This window comes from Polyodon spathula, chromosome 2 (genome assembly GCF_017654505.1).
Source record: "Polyodon spathula isolate WHYD16114869_AA chromosome 2, ASM1765450v1, whole genome shotgun sequence".
NCBI lineage: Eukaryota > Metazoa > Chordata > Actinopteri > Acipenseriformes > Polyodontidae > Polyodon > Polyodon spathula.
Window position 1 is genome coordinate 80,052,694 of NC_054535.1, and position 22,698 is coordinate 80,075,391.

Sequence of the window (22,698 nt, forward strand, 5' to 3'; positions counted from 1 at the left end):
AGCATTTCTGGGAACCAGAACTACATTTGTTTTCTTTTTTCATGTACAGTATATGTCAGAGAGCAAAGTGATATGAAATCTGCAATTCTCATTGGGCACAACCGTTGGTTAGGAAATATCTGTGACATCAGACTTTAGTTCAGCCTCAGTCCACTATGTATCAGACCATAAAGCATGTGGTTTGGATAAGTAGCTTTATAAAAAAACACTTGCTTTACAAACTCATTGGGAAAGCTAATATGTTATGTCTGAAATTGTTTCATTGTATTGGTAAATGTCCACAGTGTCACCAGGTATATGTGAAAGGGGAGCCATGCAAGCTGGTTCGAACCCTGTTCGCGACGTTGATTTTAGGGGAGGGAGGAAAATCGGCTGAGGATTGTGCACCTCATCACGCTTCAGCGCCCTCCACTGGTCAGTTCAGGGGGAGACTCCCTCGGCTTTTCCTCCCATCTAGGATTCTGCAACTTCATAACATCCGTTGCTTGCTGTAGGTTTATTGGGTGAAAAGCAGGGATTGGCATGGCATTGAGAACAGATGTGCTTCAATAGTGGTTAATCATTTGACCAAAATCACTTCCCAGCTGTGGCAGCACTCTGAATATCCCAAACCTTAGGTCGTTATTATTGCGCTGTACAGTACAGTGTGGAGTCAGGCAGGTTTGATAGGTGGTACTGCATGCAGTCCCTGCATCCCGTAGAACTTACTGAATGGAAGATGGGAACTGAGCCAAGTAAATCATGTAAAATGAAATCAAAGATACTGCCATGATTTTGCATTAACAGTGAAACTGAAGGTACATTTAAAGGTAAAGAAATGTGGTTTACTAATTTGCTGCAACATGTGTCAAATTAGTATGTTCGCTCATACAGTAGTAATAATAAAGCGTAATACTGTACAATTTAGGCAAATATCTATAAATATTTCTCATTGACGCACTTGTCTAAATTGCTTACATTGTTGTTTTTTTGTGCTTCAGTCAATTTGGAATGCCACAAAAGGCTTATAAAAATAAAAATACATGTAGGCCATGCAATGTACATGTATATCAGGTTTGGTTTTAAAGATTCTGTGAATCTTCATGCATGCACTTGTGCGGCTATGTTCTATATGCTGCCTTTTTGAATTCAGTATGTTTATAAGCCACATGTCTGACGTGTGCCAGTTTGTTTAACTAGCTCTAGGGTTAAAATTGTGATGTTTTAGTATTTCATCTTCTACAATACAACCCTCCAGAAAGAAAGAAAAAAAAACATCAATGGGTAAGTGGACATGTTTAAGCTGTAACTAATAAGTAATGTGTTAATTAATGTCTTCATCTCATTTGTTCAGTGACTTCTGAATCACCTTGTATATGGTACTAGTAAGTGGATCACAGCACCTTCAGATTTTCAGCCTGTGGGCACACCAGTACTGGTGCGTGACAGGCTTGCAACTGGTAGGCACCGGCAGCTGTTCTTGCTATGATTCCTCAAACACAATACTCCTTTAAATGCACTATTGGAATATGTCAATCTCCTTGTACCACTGAAATCACAGAGAAATTAGAAATTAGGATGCAGGGGTCCAGGCTACAACTTAAATGGTTGCAAGTGCAACAACAAAGGGAGTTTTAGGGGTTAGACATAAAAATGCTGCCTCTCCCCTTTAAAAGCATGTGTCGCTATTTATGAATGCGACATGACGTCATCTGTATTTTAAAAAAAAAAAACATATCACATGCTTTAATAAACTGAGATGCGAGAAGGCCCATAACAATTTGATCGAATACAAATGCTTGTAAGTGCAGAGAGGTATTAACATCAGTAGAATACGAGAACCTAAGTTTCTTGCAACAGTTGTGGTTGTGACCAAATGTGTGCAGGTAACGTTGAGCAAAAATGTAGCTTAAAATGAACAGTTGCATTTAGGAAATGTAGAACAAGAACAGCGAAAAATAAAAATACACACATAAGGTTTGTGTATTGCACACATGCCATTAACAATATGCCCTGTGAAACTTTAAATAAAGAAACTAATTAATGAAGGGCTGTAATGCAGCAGTAAGTTCAACAGTTAAACAAAGAAGGAAGTGAAAAGGTTACCATACCAAGCTGAGAAAAGTTATCTTTGTGAGTTCAAATAAACCAACGTTATCTTTCGGCAGTCAAAACATACAGTGCTTAAATAAAGCTTTCAGTCAACACAAACGTCTGTTGCATCTTGCATCCCAGTCATAATAGATTTAGTTACATTGTTTACCGTCAGGAGATTTAATTGCGCACAATTCCCCAGTTAATATCTCTTCAGCCAAGAAAGCAGGCACGGTAATTTAAGAGTACCTTTGTGGTATTTTTTTGCTGTACATGTTAAAATGTGGTATGCCATGTATTGCTCCTGCCTGGGCATGTACAAATGATTTTAGCTCACAAAACAAGGAAACGCCCATCTAAACTGGGTACAGTGTGCTGAGTTTGGCCTTTAACGATTTTTTGAATATAATTTTTTTTCACAGTTCATCAAATTGATATTACTTTAACTGATGAGAAACAAACTGGGTTATCAAAAATTCTAAACATATATACGATTTTATGGGTGATCTACAGTTTGTCTTATTTATGCAGTCGTCAGTCACAGTGCTTCCGAATCAGTGTACCCTTAATTAGAGTGTGGCTGGAGATCTAATTTTAAAAGGTACCAATATAAGTTTTTAAATTGTTGTCATAAGAGATGTGTATTTTAAGTGCAATAGGCTTTAAAGGTATAGGGCTATACTAAGATCACAACGATAACTCTGAGCAGAATTTTTTTTTTTTTTTTTCCAATCGCTTACAGCCCTGTGTTAGCTAGTTAATAAATGCCTTTTTTAAATGACATTTTTCTTGACTGTTCTACCCATTGCCCCTGCATGTCTTGGATGGTATCAACAAAAATGTTTATTTTTATTATTTTATTTATTTTACTACTTCTCTGAAAAATAACTGCATTTTACAAATGCAGTGTGCTCTTGAGTGTATTGAACCAAATGTTGTAAAATTTTGTATTTATTTTAAATAATGGAAATTATCTTTTATATATTCGTGGCATGCTGTTTTTATTCCGATGAGGAAACTCCCTAAGCCTTTTTCTTGCAAACGGACATAGTAACAGTCCACGCTGTTTTTTGTTTGATTGTTTTCTTTTTGATTGTTTTTTTTTATCATAGGGACGCAGTAAACTGTAGTTGTGCAAACATTTTAATATTCTGTATATTTTACGCATTTCATGCATCAATATTAGCACGGTACTCTTGAACAATAACAATAATTCAAGTAATGCTGCCTCAATGAATATATGTAATGGAAATATTGTATAGGTGTTTTCGTAGTTTTTGGTATTGTGGACTGCAGTGAAGTTCAACACACGGTAGACATGTTGATTAGGCTTCATAAAGTAAAAGATCCTGAAAGGGTCAAGAATGAGGTTAATTTGATTTGATGTCAAATTTCGATGGCTCGCCTTAGTCACGTTTATGACATAATCTCATGTGAGGGGAGTCAGGAAATATACCCAATAGAGTTCCCTGATGAAAAACGAATGGCTCTTTGTCGCACTAAATGACACTCTGATACTATTAGAGCCAGGGTCAACTGTACATATTAACGTTGCTTCCACTTACATGGTCAAATTCCTATATAGAGTTAATAGGTATACTGCAAACATTATTTTATCTCCAGACATTATTATCTCATATATATGTGTGTGTGTGTGTGTAATATTCGTAATATATATATCTATATTATAATATATATATATATATATATATATATATATATATATATATATATATATATATATATATATCTGATGTTGAGTGCTTGGGTACACAAAATAACTGGTACATAAATTGGCACATGCATTAAGACATTTTTTGACCTAACACAAGTCACGTTTTGGTACACGTACCACATTCTGACTTTCTGGCTCCACTGCGCCGCCTTAATGAAAAAGAGCAATGTAACATGAGTTTTGTACTAAAGCAGGGTCAGCTGTTGCAGGGAAAACCAAAGTTTATTTCTCACACTGACCATTTAAAGAAAATATGAAACCAGAACTCACAGAAATACTTGGGACTGTAATTAGGAGGTATACTATTTACTGCAGCTTACTTGATTGCAGTAAAAACAAACAAACAAAAAAATCCATTCACTAAACGTAGTTATTGTGCTAATGAAAATATATGACAGTGTGCTTGTTGTGGTGTATTTAATACCGTAACTGTAACAGAAAATCTAGCCGGGATAAACAAAATGCCATTCTAAACAACAATGGTTTTAGACATGAAATAAAATTAGGCTATTCACTGACACAGCATCCCTAATCGACACGGGAAGGGATTTCCATAATTTTGGAGCATTGGGGATTTTATTTAGCAAACTGAAAGATCAATTGGGCAGATATATTACTCCGGCAGAGCTATTGTGTTTTGCACGAGTATTTCATGATTAGCTCAGACTACTCGTGAACTCCAGTAGTTCAAGAGCTACTGGATACAATGCTATTCGGGGAACACTGTGGTTCCTAAACGTAGATCTTGCGATGGTCTTGCAATGTTGGTTTGGCTCATGTAGCTTTTGGGAAATGACCCCCTGGTTGTAATGGGGTAGGTCTCAGTTTTACAGCAGCCCTTTAAAATTGCACATAGATACTGGTACACCTGGTGGTCCCTGCTGGAAATACTTGTACTTGAGATGAAAAGGTTGAAAACCACTGCTCCGTAAGGTGAACAGTCATGTAAAGTATATGACAGAATTCATCAGGAGCATACCAGCTTTCTTTGGGACAGTACTTTAGATTCACAGCTATGTGTTTATATGAACACGTCTGCACATTCACATTTTGTACCAGTCTAATTTGCGGATTACATTTTAAATTATAGTGATTTATAATGTGCCTTGCTTTCTTATAGTACTTGTAGTGCTGTTTTAAATCCTTGCATATACCTCAGCTTCACTAATGGTATCTGAGTAGTTCTTTCATAAATGTAAACAATGCTTGCCATTTTGTTTTGGCCAAGTCTGAATCAGTTCTACTGCCACTTGCTGTACTTTATTTAAATGATTATCTGTTACAGTCATTTTGTTTATATCCTACAATTTGTGGGTGGTTATGCACCTCTTGTAAAATCCTAGATGTAGCATATGGAGTGTCATGTCAGTAGGCTGTAAAATGAACAACTCCAGCTGTTCGATTACCACAAAGGGATTATCGGCTTCGCCTTTTTAATGGTAAAACAAACTGGCTATATTGTAGAACAGCACTGTGGTACTGCACTAATACATGGACAACAGTCTTTATAAGGAAATGGGAAGCTGTACCTGTTTTCTGCTGACATTTTCGCACAGCGCTCTACACCAGACAACAGCATTATCATATTATTCATATTTTGAACTTGAATTAGGTGTTTGTATTGGGAGGTTGTCATTCAAAGAACATTGTTAGAGACTGAAAACTAGTCTATCTATCAGATATATATATATATATATATATATATATATATATATATATATATATATATATATATATATATATATATATATATATATATATATATAATTAGAAAAATAGAAACATTGAAACATCAGTACACTGCAGTGCTTAACCACAATGAGCTGCCGACCATATAAGACAATTGTATATTAAAACTAAAGAAAGTCTGTTTGGGCTTACGCTCACTTCTCAATTAGGTACACCGACCTTAGTTTGTAGATTGAAGTCCCAGAGACCAATTGGTCGCACATTCAAAAAATAGGACAGGATTTACTGTAGTCTTCTAAAAAAAGATTTTCTTCATTTTATTAGATACAACATGTTTTTACTAAAACGAGCAAACAAACAAAAGAATGGTAGAACTATGTGTTTCAACACAACAGGTCTTCCTCAGGTTCACAATGGTTTCAATTGCAGCTGTAGTTATTTATATATGTTATGGACCGACGCTGAAATCCGGCAGTTGCTGAAATGCCCGGGCAGTTGGCGAAGTGCACAGCTGTGGTGGGCAGATGCCGAATTAGCATAGAATTTTATGCCATTTCGACATCTGCCTGGGCAGTTTGTTAACTGCCCACAGCCATCCGGGCTGATGGCAAAGAAAGATTTTTAACAGATACAGTATACTACTAATAGACAGTGAATTATCTGTGTTGCCTTTTAAGCGCAAAAGTGCACCAGAGCCAGCCATATCCATGTTTATTTAAATGGATGTAGAGTTTAGAGTTTCTATGTGGTAGAGATTAACTCCTTTTTACATAATTGAGCTAACATATGTTTGCCTGTTTTATGATCTCTCATTCAAACAGAACAACTCTACACTGAGATCTGTATGCATTACTGCAATAAGAATAAAATAAAACATTGCTGCATTTTATTCTGAAAGCAGTGTTCGTAGTTTCTATGAAGATGTTAAAGTGCTCAGGAAAAAGTATAACTTTAAAATAGGCAAGGGTTTTTTTTCTCTATCCCGAGGAGTTTTATAGTCATTTTAGGAGAGCATTGATCTTGGGTCCAACAGGATGGCAAAGTTACAGGTCCAGAGAATTGTACCACATAACAATGAGCTGTAGCACCTGCACATTTGCTGTTTCCAGATTTCATCTTTAGTGGGTACTTGGAAGGGTTCCTGTTTTCATGTGAGGATACGTTGATTGAAGCGTTGTATCAGCCTTCTAGCAGTTGTAGTAGCTGATGCCCTTACTTTTTCATTTGTAATCCGGTTTTGTTGGAAACTCAGACCAAGATCTAGTCTTATTTGTACGGGTATTATTACCTGTCCATGTGTCTCTGTTACCGCAGCTGGTTCTGGCCCCTAGACGCCGCCACTGGGGACATTTCTTTCAACTGTATAGGTAGAAGATGGGGTGGTTTCTCTCTTGGTTCGGTGCATTTGCGTAGAGTTAGTTATTCCAGTAAGGTCAGTGAGTTTGGTCAGGTCTACTAATTGTCCAGACATAGTAGTTAGGTCTATACCAAGTATAGCCTCAGCCACAAACGTCATACAGACATATTTCAACAGCCAAAAGCACATTTCAGTGGTGAAACAGCAACATATCCGTTCACTCCTTATGGACCGTGTTTTAGTCTTTTTTGACCGTTTGGTCTTGCGAATCATCTTTTTTGGACAAAAGGGGAAACCCATGATGAGCTGGTAGTACCTTCAAGGAGTCTATACTGAAAGTTTGTCCTGATGAAAGTCTTACTGCCCTGGGGTTCAGGACTTGTGTTATCCAATAAGGAACAGACCAGGCTGGACCCAGTGGTGTTTTCCGATGAGGAGGCAATTTGTAAGTTACCCAGGCACCAGGCTGTGGAGGGGGAACATTAGGTACAATCTGTACAGCATTATTTTCAATAATGGTTTGGTACGCTGTGTCTGTAGTGAGTGAAGAAGGAGTCATATTAATGGGCAGGCGTAGTTCTCTCTGGTAGAATAACTCATAAGGAGTTTTCATGACATCTTGTCTGACTACGTTGTTTACTGCAATTCTTACGAAGGGAATGGCATTGTGCCATAATTGCTCAGTAGCTTTATGTTGTAAAATATGTTTACGGATCATGTCTTTTATAATACCATTCTTTCTTTCTACCACCCCAGCTGACTGGGGGTGATAAGATGTGCTCATTGTGTGTTTAATTCGTAGTGTCTCACACATTGTCTGGAAAACCTCTCCTATAAAGTGGGTGCCTCAGTCCGAGTGAATATACTGAGGCATTCCAGATCCGGGTACTAATTCCAATTAGTATTCTTGCTGTTACAGCAGCTGTAGCTGATTTTGTAGGGAACAGTTCTGTATAACCTGTGAACTGATCTACTACCACCAAATAATACACATATCCTTTTGTTGATTTGGTTAGAGGTCCGATGTAATCAATATACAATCGTTGCCAGGGAGAGGTCACAGGGGTTTTCAGGTAAGTAGTGTTTCTGGGCTGGTTTGACCGATTCACCCTGAAACACTGGGGACATTTTGATACATATGCGGCTACATCATTATTTTTAGTGGGCCACCAGTATTTAGTCAAATGATAAAGAGTCGCTCTTGCTCCCGTGTGACCTGGCCCAAATCCCTTATGAGCTAGCTCTACTAAGGCTACCCTCTGCTTACTGGAGGAATTTGTTTTGGTTCTTCTCCAGGTAATGTGATAAACAGTTGGTCATTATCACAGGTTAAAGTACCTTTCTTAAAAGGACTGGTACCAGTAGACTGGTATCCTTGCCACAGAGCAAGTAGCTCTGGATCCTTAAGGGTGGTTTGAGATCTCGTTACTGCCATAATGTGGTGAGTAGGAGTTCCAGATGCAGCCTGTTGTGCTAAGAATCGGCCATTGCATTGCCTTCGGCACGCATGCCCATTTTCTGGTGACCTTTTGTATGTGTTACAGTGACTCCGGGTCTCTCCTTTGCTGCAATCTGCACCAGAACTGAGCATGTGTTAACAGCTTCCCCCTATGGTCATGGAACAAATTACTCTCCAATATAGGGAGGCATTCATTATAACCCGTGGCTGCATAGGAGCAGTCCATAACCACCAATGTTTCATTTTCTCCAGACATCTGAAGGGCTTTTAATAGGGCCTTAACTTCAGCTATCTGAGCCGAGTTACCAGGTCCCTGTTCTCCTAAGGATTGAGTTGTTTTTAACTCGCCTTTAGAGTCATGTGTTTCCACCACAATGCCTATGGCTGTTTGTTTCTTATCCTGTATTTTTTTGCAGGAGCCATCACAGAATATGACTGTGTCGTAATCCCAAGGGTGTGGACTAGGCAGAGGTACTGGTTCCTCAGTCAAGTCTGACTCCCAAGGGGGAAGTTCTAGTGTTGATAGGTCTACAGCATGGAAGGAGACTGTTGGGTCCAATTGTGTTAATAACCATGTTCGCCATTGTGAGTTAAGGGCTTTAGCCCCTGATATTGATGCTTTACTAGCAGATTCTAATCCTGCATGGTTTGAGTATATTTTAATATTCTCTTCTCCAGCTAGATCTCAGGCCTTCTACTGCCACCAATGCTTTTTTGGCTTTTGTAAATTTTAACTCTGCTGGTGCCCAATTTGCACCAGTGAACCGAATGGGTTTCTTATCATCATTTGAAAAGATGGCTACCCACGAGATTGAGTATGTGAACAAAGTTATGATTAGTGGGCCAACCGTGCGTGTGTGCAAGTCTATAGCCTTCTGACATTATTGTTTTAATAACTCCATTTGTTGTGAGTTTTGGTCAGTAAACAAAGGGTTTGGCTGTCATGGCTTTGTACAAAGGTGCAGCAAATATGCTAAACCCTGGAACAAAATACTCCCATTACAGCCTGTAACTGAAGGGTTGCAAGCTACCATTGACTCATTACTCGCTCAAGGAGTAATAAGAGAACAGCCATCCCCCACTAAAGTAGTGGGTGGTGTGAGTGATTGAATTTGTTGTTTGTAAGTGTGTGTTACCCCCACCCCTTCACTTTTTATAGCAAAACCTACAAAGGTCACTTCTTCCTTTGATAATTGTGATTTTGGCACATTTATTTTTAGGCCTGCCTCACCTAACAACTGTAGCACTTGGTCCATACAGGCCAAATGCTCTTCCTGGTTGTCGTGGGGGAAATAGATGTCATCCACATAACAGTGGACTTTGTTCCCCAAGAGAGCTAAAATTCCCATGACTTCGGCACTAAAGATGGCGGGGGAGTTGGAATAGCCTTGTGGGAGGCAATTCCATACGTAGGGCCTGCCAGCCCACGTAAATGCAGTTTTCAATTGTGATTCCTCATCAGTGGGTTCTGCCCAGAACCCATTGCTTAAATCAAGTGTAGATTTATATTTAAACCTAGGTAAGCTTAACATCATACCTTTCATATGGGAATTTTGTGTAGCAACTGGTACACTGTATTTGTTTAACATTCGGTACTCTAATACCAGGCGCCTTCGCCCATCGGGTTTAGCCACAGCTAACATCTGTGTGTTAGTGGGGGATGGCTGTTCTCTTATTACTCCTTGAGCAAGTAATGAGTCAATGGTAGCTTGTAACCCTTCCTTTGCCTTGGGGTTAGTAGGATACTGTCTTTGACGAGGGTGCGTAGCTACTTCTATCTTGACAGGTTTAATCCGGAGTCTACCTGCCTGGTTTTTGTCTTCGGCTGAGTACTGAATGTGTTTTTTCAACAATAGTGTAATTGCCTCAGGGGAAGTAGATGTTTCAGCTTGTTCTTTAATTGCTTTTGGCAAGTCCACTGCGGTAGTTTTTACTTTGTTTGGTATAGGACCAGCACGGTTAGTCTGTACCTGTCCTCCGGAGGAAGAATTCCCTTCTTCTCCCAGGGTTTTTGCCAAGGCTTCTTTCCTCTCTTTTGGTAGTCTTTTTTATTACCATTCTTTTTGTCAGTTTGTTTACCTTTCTTTCCCCCCTTCCCCTCCTGTTGAGGGTTGTGTCGGGGCATACAATGTCTCTGAGCATTCAGCAACATTAGCATTGTATGCACTTGGAGATCTGACATGTCAGTTCCAGGTGTGACCCCCTGGGACAACATCAGCATTTTCTGGTAGGTGGTACAGCTGCCCATTAGCATATCACACCGCATGTTGGAGGGAAAGGCCAGCAACACTGTTTTACAGGATATGGGATCTGTGGGCATTGAGCTCTTCATAATTTGCTGTTTATCGGCCAGTGATCCCCCACCGGAATGGCTAGCTTTGAACAATTTAGCTTCTCCTGATAGGGTGGTACATGCTTCTGATGGAGGCATATGCCCTAACACCTCAGGAGGCATTAAAGCCAAGATTAGATTGTAAATCATAGCCAAGTTTAGTCGGTGGGGCCCTGTGAGCACAATCATTTTTTCCAATTTGGTGTTTATACTGCTAGCCGAATTATTTGCCCTGCCTATCGCAGTGCACAAAAACTGGAGTTTATCTAGGTTGAGTTTGTTACCTCTCTTGGGAGGGTCTGATTCATGTTCCTCATCAGATTCTGAATAGGAGTCAGATGCTTCTGATTCTGATGGGGAGGGGCTCCTATGTCTCCTAGCACAAGATCTTGATCTCAATCTGGATTTGGATCGAGATTTTGATCATGACTTGGATCCCCTTTCTGACCTGGTAGGCTCCCAGTCGGGTGCCCCAGATCCAGAGGGAACATTCTTGGGGTTGTCTTCTCTTCCTGAGAGGTGTCATCATCCAGAGGGGAAGAGGGGTGATCCTCCCCTGATGGGGGAAGGTTCCGAAACCCTATATCCTGTGAACCAGAGTCACTCTTCAATCGTACTATGTCTTTGTTCAGATCTTGAATCTCCCTTTTTAAGCTGGTTATTTCTTTAGTGGCTGTTTTAGTTTTATCTTGTTCTAGTAACGTGGAGCTCCTCATCCCATGATTAGTGCGTACTAGCGGACGGACTATTCCTATCACTGTTTGGTTATACAATTCTTGTATCTTATCCAATTGATCAGCCAGTGTATTGCAAGTTCCACAGCTAACGTCAGGTTGAATTTCTAATTGAGAGAGCTCTAATTCTTCCACTCCCTCAATCAAAGTTTTCCGTGGCTTGCCTGGAGACCTTTTTATATTTTGTTTAGGTACAGTCCCTGAGCTACCAGAAGGCTGATCTGAGGTACTACCACTGGCGCCCCAACTAAGCCCTGTACCAGTAGGAGTGTTGCTCCCACCTGGTGTTGTGTTTTCCTGTCCAGCCTTCTCGGCTTCTGCTTTAGCAGCTGCAGCTTTTTCTGCGGCAGCTTTGGCGTTAGCCTGATGTTGCTGGCTGTAGTGGTACAAATCGTCTTCTATTCTTTGTTTTATGTCCTGTTTATTTTGCTTAAGGTCATCTGGTCTTCAATCCATTCCTCTCATCAAACCAAATGTTGACCCATTAACATTTTCCCAATTACCACAACTCCATACTACGTGCATGGATTTTCTAGTGGTTATGGAGTCCACAAGACAGGCAGCCGACCTTCCTAATATGGCTCCTTGGTCGACCGCAGTTACTTTGCTGGTGGATTGCAGCATGGGTAAAGCTATAGAAGCTCCACCACTTGCTCCTTTGGCTAGTACCTCAAGACACAAGTATTCCAGGGAAAGGAGAGGGTCTTCTAGACTTTTTACATCAGGAGGTGGTTTGGTTCGAACCATAATACAGTTCTGAATTCCTCCCCTACCAAGTGTTTTACAACTGTACAGTAAGTATGGATCTTCCATTTCTTGTTTAATTTCTTTATACGCTTTTGGGTGATTGTCTTTTAACCACAAATTGATTCATTTTGTTGCTTCTCCTGATGGTGGCCAAACACCTATGAGGGTGTCTATTTTAATCTTAGTTAAATCTGTGCTACAGAGTTGGAGGGTTAAACTCTGATACTGTAGGAGGGGAATGGTTTTATCCTGAAGGTTCTGTGTTTCATCAGGATTAGCTTCTTCATCAGTACTACCTTCCTCATACTGAGTATCAGCTGTCAGCATTAAAGTATGGATTTTTACTTTCTTTTTCTTATTTTGAGCCTTCCATTGTAGACCTACTGGTTTATTAGTACCATCATCATGTATAATTTTTACTTCACCACAATTTAATAAATCAATGGTCACCTTTCCAGGTGATTGTTTGGTAGGCATGGTGGTGGTCACAGATACACCCTTTTAATTTAAGAAGTCTCAAAGATATTCCCTATTTCCAGTGGACAAGTATTTTTGATTTTATATGAAAATGAGACCACCATACGTCAAGTCCCTGTTCGGGCGCCAAATGTTTTACAATAACAGCTATTAAACTATATTAATTCAGGTTCCACGGTATGACATACTATATCATTAATACATCATATAATAGTTCAATACCCAGAATAAATCAATATACAAGAGTTATACTCCCCTCAGCCTCTAGGGTTGGGGGTCCCTCTGTTAAGAGGGTTACCAGTTATACTCTAGTTCCTTGAGTCAGTGAGTTGTCTCAATTCACATATGCCATATAATAATAAAATGTCCACAAGAGATTTAAGGATGAAATCAACAGGTAGTTTTATTCAGTACTCACGTAATATGGCAGAAGTCTCCCCTTAGCACAAAAGCGTAAAAGGTTCCTTAGCAGAGAGCTCTTTTCAGAGAAAGCTACAAATCAATCTAAAGCAAGTTGACTTCTGCCCATAATATATAGTAACAGCATTAGCATTGGATTACATTGATGGTAAGATTGTGGGTAATGATCTTTGTAAAGATATACAAGGAAAACATATACTTCATTATTAGGGAATCACAGTTAAATATCTTCTTGCACTGTAGTTCTATTTACTCTCTTAATATCGTAACTTAATGCAAACATGTTATGAATCATCAGTACGTTTGTACAACCACCCCTTTTGGCACATCCGCCTTCATCTGATTGTTATCACCGTCGGGTGCATATTTTTACAGATGGTTTCGGTTTGTTTGTTTTGGCACTAAGCCTAGACTGTGCGGTTGAGAGGCTGTACAAAAGGTTTCTTTCTTGCAGTTTCAGCATCATAGGTATATCCTTATCACATTATTAATACAGACTGTAATGTTCATTGTGACTGAGAGAAAGTGACATAAGCCTTTACCATGGAAAAATAAAAATAAGTGTAAGAAATAAACATAGTGCAGGTTCTGTCATGTTCCTTCTGGGGGGTACCTCTATATAAGGGCTACACATAAGTGTCCACTGATTCAATTGTAACGATAGAAACCCTCTTCCTGTGTCGAATGCATACTGTCTGCTCATATTGCGATTTATAAAACGTTTTTTTCCTGTATCAGTTAGTTCAAACAAGGTTCTTGGAACTGCAAGCATATAATATTGTTAAGGTAAGTCGTGAGAAAAGATTGCAGTAAATATTAAGTGTATTATTATGCACTTTAAGCAGTTGTTAATTGTAATAATATTCATTGTAATTACTGTATTACAATTATTTTACTGTATAGCAATAACCATGGAGAAACTTCATAATGTAAACCTTGTTTCGCTGAATATCAGGAAATATATCAATAATTACTCAATTTATTTTCAAATTGTTGAATCCAGCCATAAATAGAAGCATTGTATTCGACATACTTGTCAACATAGGGTTTTGGAGCTTTTGTAAACTGATGTCTTAGTGGCCTGAATTGAAGTGAGTACCTACATAGACAAAGGCATACAACTATTCCACTTTATTACTTGGTAGAGTGATAGACTGTGATACGCTGCTCCTTCTAATTGCTTTTAAAAAGGTAAAATATCAAATGGAAAAACAACCTTGAGGTGCTTCACAGTCTGATTCTCTCTTGGCTGCTATGGTTCTTATTGTGCTGTAATTGTAGCTGGCTGATTTGGCTGCATTGAATACGTTGTAAACTGGTCCACTGTAGTTGATTTTGCACGGCAGCAAAGCATACACAGTTGGCGTTGTCACTTTCATCACACAACAAACCTACAGCACATAGACTCATCATCAAAGGATGAGCTCTGGCACCTTCTTTTATAACGAGAAAAAAAAAACACCTCCAAATTCAAAGTCCCATCATAAAAGAATAAAAATAAAAAACCTGAATACACACAATGTGGTATCACAGTGCTATTCATTGCACTGCACATATGTGACGGATAACTGTCACTGATATTTCATTGTCAACTATCTTCTATTTTAAATGAACACACTATGCTGCATATAAACACATTTTATCAATCAGTCTGAATTTCTAAAGCAATGTTGGTGCTGAAATTGTAATAGAAATGTCTTTCACTTTTAGACTTGCCTGCAAAATACTTTGCAATTTGTGAATCTGGACCATGGTTTATTTATTTATTTAGACAGTTGGCGTAATTTTCATGAATCATAGTTTTTTTTTTATAGTATAATTAAAACATAAATATTGCAGGATTTGTACAATCCCTCATATAATGACATAAAAAAAACACAATTGTCTTAATTTGATAACACCAGTATTTTCTACTGTTTCAAGAATGGATTGATTTTCTTTCTTGCTGTATATGTTTTGCACTCTTGATGTTTGATCAGTGGAAAGCAGATTTCAGAAGCAGTGCACCATACACAATAAAGCCCTGTAAGCACCAGCCTTTTTATGCCAGACTTCCACCTTTGTTGAACTAGTAACTTCTGAAAAACAATGTAAGCTTGACTCTCTCTCACACATACACACACACTAATTATAGAGTTGTATTCTTTTCTTTTTTAAATGCTATATTCCTTTTTGATTATGTATCATTTCCTTAAATTTATCAATGTTGCATATCATTTGATGGCAGCAAATTGATAGACCTCAAACTCTTTTGTGCCTCAACTTGAAACAGTTCTCAGTGAAAACACAAGTTAGACATGTTATCTTCTTGTCGAAATCAGAATTTTGTGCAGATCTCACATGTAACATTTTTTGGGGGGGGGGCATTTGGTTCATTTTATGGACGCTTCTTTGTTTTGTGTCCCAAGTCTGATGTAATTAATATGCTGTATGTTTATTATTCAGACTTAGTTTTCATCAGGAGCCTGTACTTAAGCAGTAACATTGTCTGTTTTGTATTATTTCTTTGTTTTTTTGTTTTTTTTGTCTTGGATAAATTGCATTGTGCTTTATTACAGACTGTTTACTGCCAAGTGAGAACCGGAACTGTATTTGCAGGAGGACTTGAGTTTCTTTACAGGAAATGGGAACTTTATTCTAAACTTCCAGGTCGTAAGGACAGTTGCAATTCTACGTGATGTTCTTTTATTGACTAAAACAGATTAATCTGTCCTGGAATGTAGTGATTTATAGAAAATATGAACTCCCAATAGAGGACATCTCGTCTGCAGCAGCTGCATCAGAGAAAGCAGGAGTCAGAAGTGTGGGAGACTATGAAGAGAAGATTGTCCTCAGACAGTGGAGAGCAGGGCTAGTGAGGAAGAAATGAAGATTAAAAAGAAGATGTACAAACTCTTAAGATTTTTAATGTTATGAAGCATGGCTAAATATTGTCATAGAGAAAATTCCTGGTGGACAAATTATCAGTCAAACAATTGTGCTAGACCCTCTGTATTAAGGTGTGGCTGTTGTATTTTTTTTTTTTTTTTTTTATTTAGTTTGGTTAAATGCTTAAGTGTTTGGTTTTGCTTGTTTTTCCTCCCAGTTTTTTCTTCATGCATAGTGCATGGTGTCAGACAAAAACAGAGACTGGACAGTTTATACATTAATTTAGCTGCTGCCCCATGTCTTGTTACTTTTTTTAACTGACGATATCAAATGCAATTTATGACTTGTTCACGTATCTGCCACTCACTTTGTAATATGTGTGATCTGTTAGTAGGCTGTATGCATTATTTGCACCCGAGTCTTAGACAGTATTAGTTTGGGTGGATGAGCTAGGAGTGGTTTGTGAGTCTGTGCTTATTATTAAGTGGATTCTGGCGTATTTTGATGCAGTGAGGAAGATTCTGTGCCAGATTTAAATATTAAAAAGACTGTACGGTAGTTTTTTTTTTTTTTGGTCACGATTAATACCAAGGTCAGGAATAATACTGTGTGCAATGACTGCATTGTATAACTGTATCATTTCCCTGATTGAATTAGCTTCTTGTGCTGCACTGCTGAGCTTAGCGCCTAATAGTTTCCACAGTGGTTATAAACCTGCAGCTAATTCGCTGGTGCACTTGCCGCTCATTAACAACAGCTGGTGATACTGTAAAAACAGAGCTTTAAGCTGCTCAGTTGTAGCTTGCTGGAAAACCCTTGTTTTAATACTGAAGCACACTCTGAAACAAGCAGTCGCCATGCAGTGTTTACTGTGAAACTTTACAGGTCTTGTGTCTCTGTACCTAAGCACTGTGGAATGCTTAATAATCAGAATTTAAATATTACAATTTATAATATGTCATACCAAGGAATAATATGTGCACTCATTGTATTGTTGCTTGTACCCAGAGCTCTAGATAAACTGCGTACTGGTTGTTTTACACATTGAAAACATATGCATATAATATTTAAGTTGAATGCGTAAATAATACACATAGAAATTTTTCTGCACAGCTTGAGTTTGCATGTTATCAAGCTTCTTGCACTTTGTTGGATCCTGGCATCTCAATGGTCAACTGCAAGTGGTGACTAGTGAATGCAGAGACAGCTAATTGTAACCTGCATGTGACCACTCACTTGCCATGCATGTTTGTGACCTGTTGAATAAGTGACTGGATTATTGATCTTCTCGCTGCCCTCTGAACCCATGTGTTAACCTTATCTTATTGCTGGTGCACTAAGCCACCCAGCCTATTTTACAAATTGTTTCTACTTGTTCCTACTAAAGAGAAGTGACGCCTGCCAGAGAAGAAGTGATCCAAGTTTACATTATATAGTAGAGGTTTTCTGAGCTACTGGCAGTTACAAATAATGTTAAAACATCCTTCTTTTTGTTCCCCAAAGAATAGGTTATGCAGACTTGAAGGCGCTCTCTGTACCTTGTGGAGATTTGTGCCTTAAAGAAAATGGGATTTGGAAGAGATCTTCAACATTCCCACGATGCACTGTTGAAGCTGCAGGACTGGGAGTTAAAACTGCTGGAGACAGTAAAGAAGTTTATGACTTTGCGGGTTAAAAGTGACAAGGAATATTCATCCCTCCTTCAAAATATAAGTCAACAAGTAGACAAGCATGATAACTCCTCGCAAGTGGATTATGTCAGCAACGTTTCCAAGGTAATTATAACTTCTGCAGGGATGGAAATCCTATTGCATAGCAGTTTCACCATTTCCAGGTTTTAATATGAGCTGAATTTGCCACAGTGTATAGGTAACAAGCTCATGTGCCTTATTAAACTCATAGTAAAACCGCTATTTACACCTGTGTTCTACAGTGGGAATAATGTGATTTCATAGGTTAGGTTCATTTTATATTTCAAAGTACTTAAGCTGCGAAACCTATGTACTGACTCACTTATTTAAAGTTCTGAGTAAGGTAATAGCGGTGACAAAATACTAGTCCAGGTTCCTATTTTCAGTTTGACTGAAACCAACGTCATATTACCATCCTGAGTTACGTGAATTTTTTTTTAACACTGGAACCGCTGGCGGTCATTAAGGAGGTTACATTTTAAACAACCTCAACAGTAAAATGAAAGATAAACCTTTTTTATTTAAGCACTTCATATCAAGCCTCTGCACATCCAAAACACTTTTTAAATGAACAATTAAACACGTAAGAGTTTATTTTCAAACTTACAACATATAAAGCACTCCTTCAAAAAATGAAAAACTATAATAAAATAAACGTTTAGCTACCTGGCATTGTTTTCTCTTGCATGTATCATTTTATCCAGGTTGAGCTACACTTGACTGCTGCTTTGTAATTTTCTGATTGAATGTTTCTGCCGAAGCTCTGTGGCTACTTTCAAGATGGAATCTCTCCTACAGAGATTTTCTCCGATGCATTCCTTGTATAAAAATAAGGAAACGATGGCTGCCAGGTCCATCAACAGTCTCCTGTCTTTTTCTTTTCAACAGTCCTGATGGCAACTGACATATGAAGGGAGCAAAGAATAATTGCATTCTTTCTCGGCTTGCACTTGTAAACAGTTAGCATAGAACAGTCTTTGTGTTTCAAAATTGTAGTGGAGTACAGCTGTAGTTGCAAGATTTGCACAGATGGTGGAAGCTCTCTTCTTGCTTTGTTCACTGCTCCAACCAGGCAGTTTTTTTTTTCTTCAACTCTTTTGCCAATTACAGTGAAATAAAAAAAGTCAGTGGTAACATTCCTCCCTTTTTCCTAAGTACGGTTCCACCACCTAAGTACCACATTGTCGCCCAGTCTCTGACCAGCTGGGTGAGTTTCATCTTTGCCCAGGTAGGGGTAACCATTCACCACATATTTGGACTCAACATCCACTGCCAGCCAAAACTTGTTTCCATATTTGTCAGTTTTGTTTGACATGTATTGTGTCCAGCGACACCATGCTTTTGTCAGAAACCGCTGCTTGTCCACTATGAGGTTCTCTCCTGGCTTGTAGCAGGAAATGCTGTTTTCAATGAAGCCGTTCCAAATTTCTGATGCCATGGCAAATTTATCTGTCTGAAGGCAATGTGTCTTCTTTGAGCCATTTTGAGTTTCAACCTAGTCTCTGTCAGTGTACCTGTGAGAGTACAGTAGTAATACTGTATGACAGCTCCCATAGACAGCCAGACGGCAGCTCTCCAAGGAATTGATAGCATTACAATAGATCTTTGGATAACACATATCTAGACTTCAAGAGACATATTCTATTCAAAGATATACTACTGTAAGCTCAGTGGGGGTAGAGATAACAATAAGCTAGTATATAAAAAATAGGATGTTGTAGGTTATATTCTAAATAAAAATATGTATTGTAAAAGGCAGTCAAAATTACTGCTTTGGTGGTTCTAGATGGGTGGGATTATAACTGCCTTATTTTCTCGATACTGCCTTTCAAAAGCAGTCAGGGTATTTAGTATATGTTTTTAGGAAAAGTCATAAATGGACAACCGCATAACTTTCACACATTAAGAGCAAACTGTCAAAATGACTACCCTGGTGGTTCTAGTGTTGATAAGTACCAAATAGCAAAGCAAGCAATAACTGTCATAAAGTTAACTTAAGTTTTTTGTCTTTAAATATCCTCGGACCGGGATACTGCACAATATGTACACTTCTGTCACTTCACATTGACATTATGAGGGGGATTCAATGTAGTTTCTGAATTTGTCTAATTAAATTTTTTTTTTTTAAACTTTTTGAGAGAGCAGTGGTTTTTAGCCATGTCCTCCTATGTACGTTTGATTAAAGAGCTCATCAGAATAGAGAACCTTTGCAGATCATTAAGTGGCACTGTATTGACTTACTAAACCAACCCACCCTGCTAAAGTATGGCACAGTAAAGTGTAAACTGTTTTTTGTTTGTTTATTTAGTCTTGGGCATATATGGTACACCAGACAGAACAGCTAAGCAAGATAATGAAGTCACACGCTGAGGACCTTAACTCAGGACCTCTCCACAGGCTCACCATGATGATAAAGGACAAGCAGCAGGTGAAAAAGAGTTATCATAGCTTACAGCAGCAAATCGAATCAGAGATGTGCAAGGTAAGCCATGTTACATGATTCTTGGTTTAACAATTTTGACCTGATCTGTTTCTCTTCGTTAATGCTCATGACCCTAGATGACAATATCAGTCTCCACAATTACCCAGCACTGAACAAGAGAACATGCTTTACAACCAATCCAAGACACTAATATTTCTTACTTTTGGGTATATAATAGATATGTATATTTGCAACCAAGTGTTTTACAAATACAACATCTATGTCAAGGTATGTAAAACTGTGGATAGACTGTTTTCAGTCTACTCAAAAAAGGACATTTGTGCTGGTATTGTTAACTGTAATGATTATGAAGTGTCCCTTTTTAATAATAATAATAAAAAAGATATAGATACAATTAGTTTTTAGTCCATATACATGAATTATTTTAAATATAAGTTACAATTGACAATGAGAGTTTAGGAGTTGTTGAAGAATCTGAAAGAACTACAAGGACCAGATCTTCTTTTTTTACTTCCCTGCTGGGGAGTATAGTGGAGGCATGCGTACCAATATGACAGCCTTTATAATAATTAATTAGACTTGTTTGTTAATCTGGAAAAACTTTAATGAAATATCATAGAGCATCTATTAGTAACAACAGTATATATGAATGAAAAACCACTAGCAGCAGCAGGCACTTTTGTTTATGTACAGTGCAAGTATTCACTTCAGGCATTGAATATCCATTGGAGCACAGTCAAGTCAATCATTAAGAAGTGGAAGGTATACCGCACCACCCAGAAGCTGCTTAGAGCAGGCCGTCGTCATAAACTGAGCAGCCGGGTAAGAAGGGCATTGGTCAGAGAAGCCACCAAGAGGCCAATGACAACTTTGAAAGAACTACAGTGTTCCATGGCTGAGATGGGAGAAACTGTCCATGTGTCAACAATAGCTCAGGTACTCCACAAATCTGGCCTGTATGGAAGAGTGGCAAGACAGAAGCCATTTTTGATAATAGAACATGTAAAATCCTGCTCTGAATTTGCAAAAAGGCATGTGGGAGACTCTGAAAAGATGTGGCAAAAGATTCTGTGGTCCGATGAAACAAAAATGTAACTATTTGGCCTAAATGCAAAGCGTTATGTCTGGCGCAAACCCAACACAGCACATCACACAGGTGACACGATCCCTACTGTGAAGCATGGTGGTGGCAGCCTATAGCCTATTTTAATTATAACACGCTTTTTTATTTTATTTTAGGTAACAAAAAACGAGCTGGAAAAATTAAAAGGCACTTACAGACAATTAACAAAAGATGCCAATTGTGCCAAAGAGAAGTATAAAGAAGCTATTATGAAAGGTAATGTATCACTTATATATTCATATATATATATATATATATATATATATATATATATATATATATATATATATATATATATATATATATATATTAATTTTAGAGCTTGAACCACAGAAACCAGTAGCTAGAAAGTTTTATGGTATAGAGCCATATTACTAAGCACTAACTGTATTAACAAGCACCATTGACTTTTGCTTCCTGAGCTATAATACATTTGATTATTTATTTATTTTTTAACACCCCTCAAGTACAGTAGAAGCAGAAGCATGCCTATTTAGCTAACTGAGTGATGTTGAGTAAAGAGGGGTTTTCCATTGTGGGGAGCTTGTGTCTTTAAAACTAGCACTTCCTATGGTCAGTGTAAACAAGGTGAAGTGGACAGTTAGATCTGTTTATTATGGGGTGGCTAAACCATGAAGAATATGATAAACGTAGACCGATTAATTGATTTGTTGTAAAATTGAACATGACACAGTGGCGCATCTGCAGCTATAGTATAACCTGGTGTGTTCCAGCATAATCCAGTGGTTTTACAGGTTTTGTGTTGTTGTTTTTTTGTTTTTTAAAAAGAGGCATTTTACTGGAAATCTCCTGTCATTGAACTATACAGGATATCACTTCACATACCTAACAAACAGAAAATCACGTAAACACTGGACGCTGATGGTAATTAGCCTGCCGACCTTATTAGTTTGAAAATGGGAGAATGGAGGGAATAGTTTTAAATGGCATGGAAATCTGCAATTGCCACATTACAAATAAACTGCTAAAGGGTAACACTTTGTCAGTGACATACCGAGGGCAGGGGGGAATAGCCGAGAGTACAGTAAATGTAGTTTTGTTTTTAACCAAAAAAGAACAGCATATTCTGTTGTGCCTTCATTTAACACAGAGATTGCGTCACAGTCAGTGTCTGATTTGGTGTGATCTGGAGAGGACTGTCATGCTTGCTGTAAAGCTCCAGGAGCTGATGGAAATCAAGGCCATCCAACCATGGCCACAGACTGAGTTGAGCAGATGGTCAAGGCATACGAATAGATGGTTTTCTTGATTTTGTAACTTGGAAAAGTTCCATGTTTGATGTAGCAGATAGGAGAGTTGTGGTCTAAGATCTTCAGGATGCCTTTTCGTATAAACATAATGTCCTTGGGAAGGGCTCCTTGGTTACATACAGTTAATTGTTTTTTATGTAGAATAAACAAAACATAATGGTTCTGCGTGAATAACACAAAAATATAATTATTACTGTGTTGACTACTTAGAATCATCACATGTCCTTAATTTCTTCTCCCAAATAATTAACATCCTTTGTCTGTTACTCTTAAATAAGC

At 38.2% G+C, this 22,698-nt stretch overlaps 1 protein-coding gene across 4 annotated transcripts in view; it reads left to right on the forward strand.

The window, feature by feature from the left end:
* fer (fer (fps/fes related) tyrosine kinase) overlaps nt 1-22,698 on the forward strand; it is a 105,712-nt gene that overhangs the window by 4,518 nt on the left and 78,496 nt on the right. For 3 of the 4 annotated variants that reach the window (XM_041231479.1, XM_041231452.1, XM_041231470.1), the window contains exons 2-4: nt 17,395-17,666; nt 19,891-20,064; nt 21,265-21,364. In XM_041231479.1, coding sequence (XP_041087413.1) covers nt 17,457-17,666; nt 19,891-20,064; nt 21,265-21,364 — 484 coding nt within the window. In that variant the 5' untranslated portion in view covers nt 17,395-17,456. The remainder of the gene's footprint in view (nt 1-17,394; nt 17,667-19,890; nt 20,065-21,264; nt 21,365-22,698) is intronic. The other variant, XM_041231460.1, reaches the window with a different exon arrangement.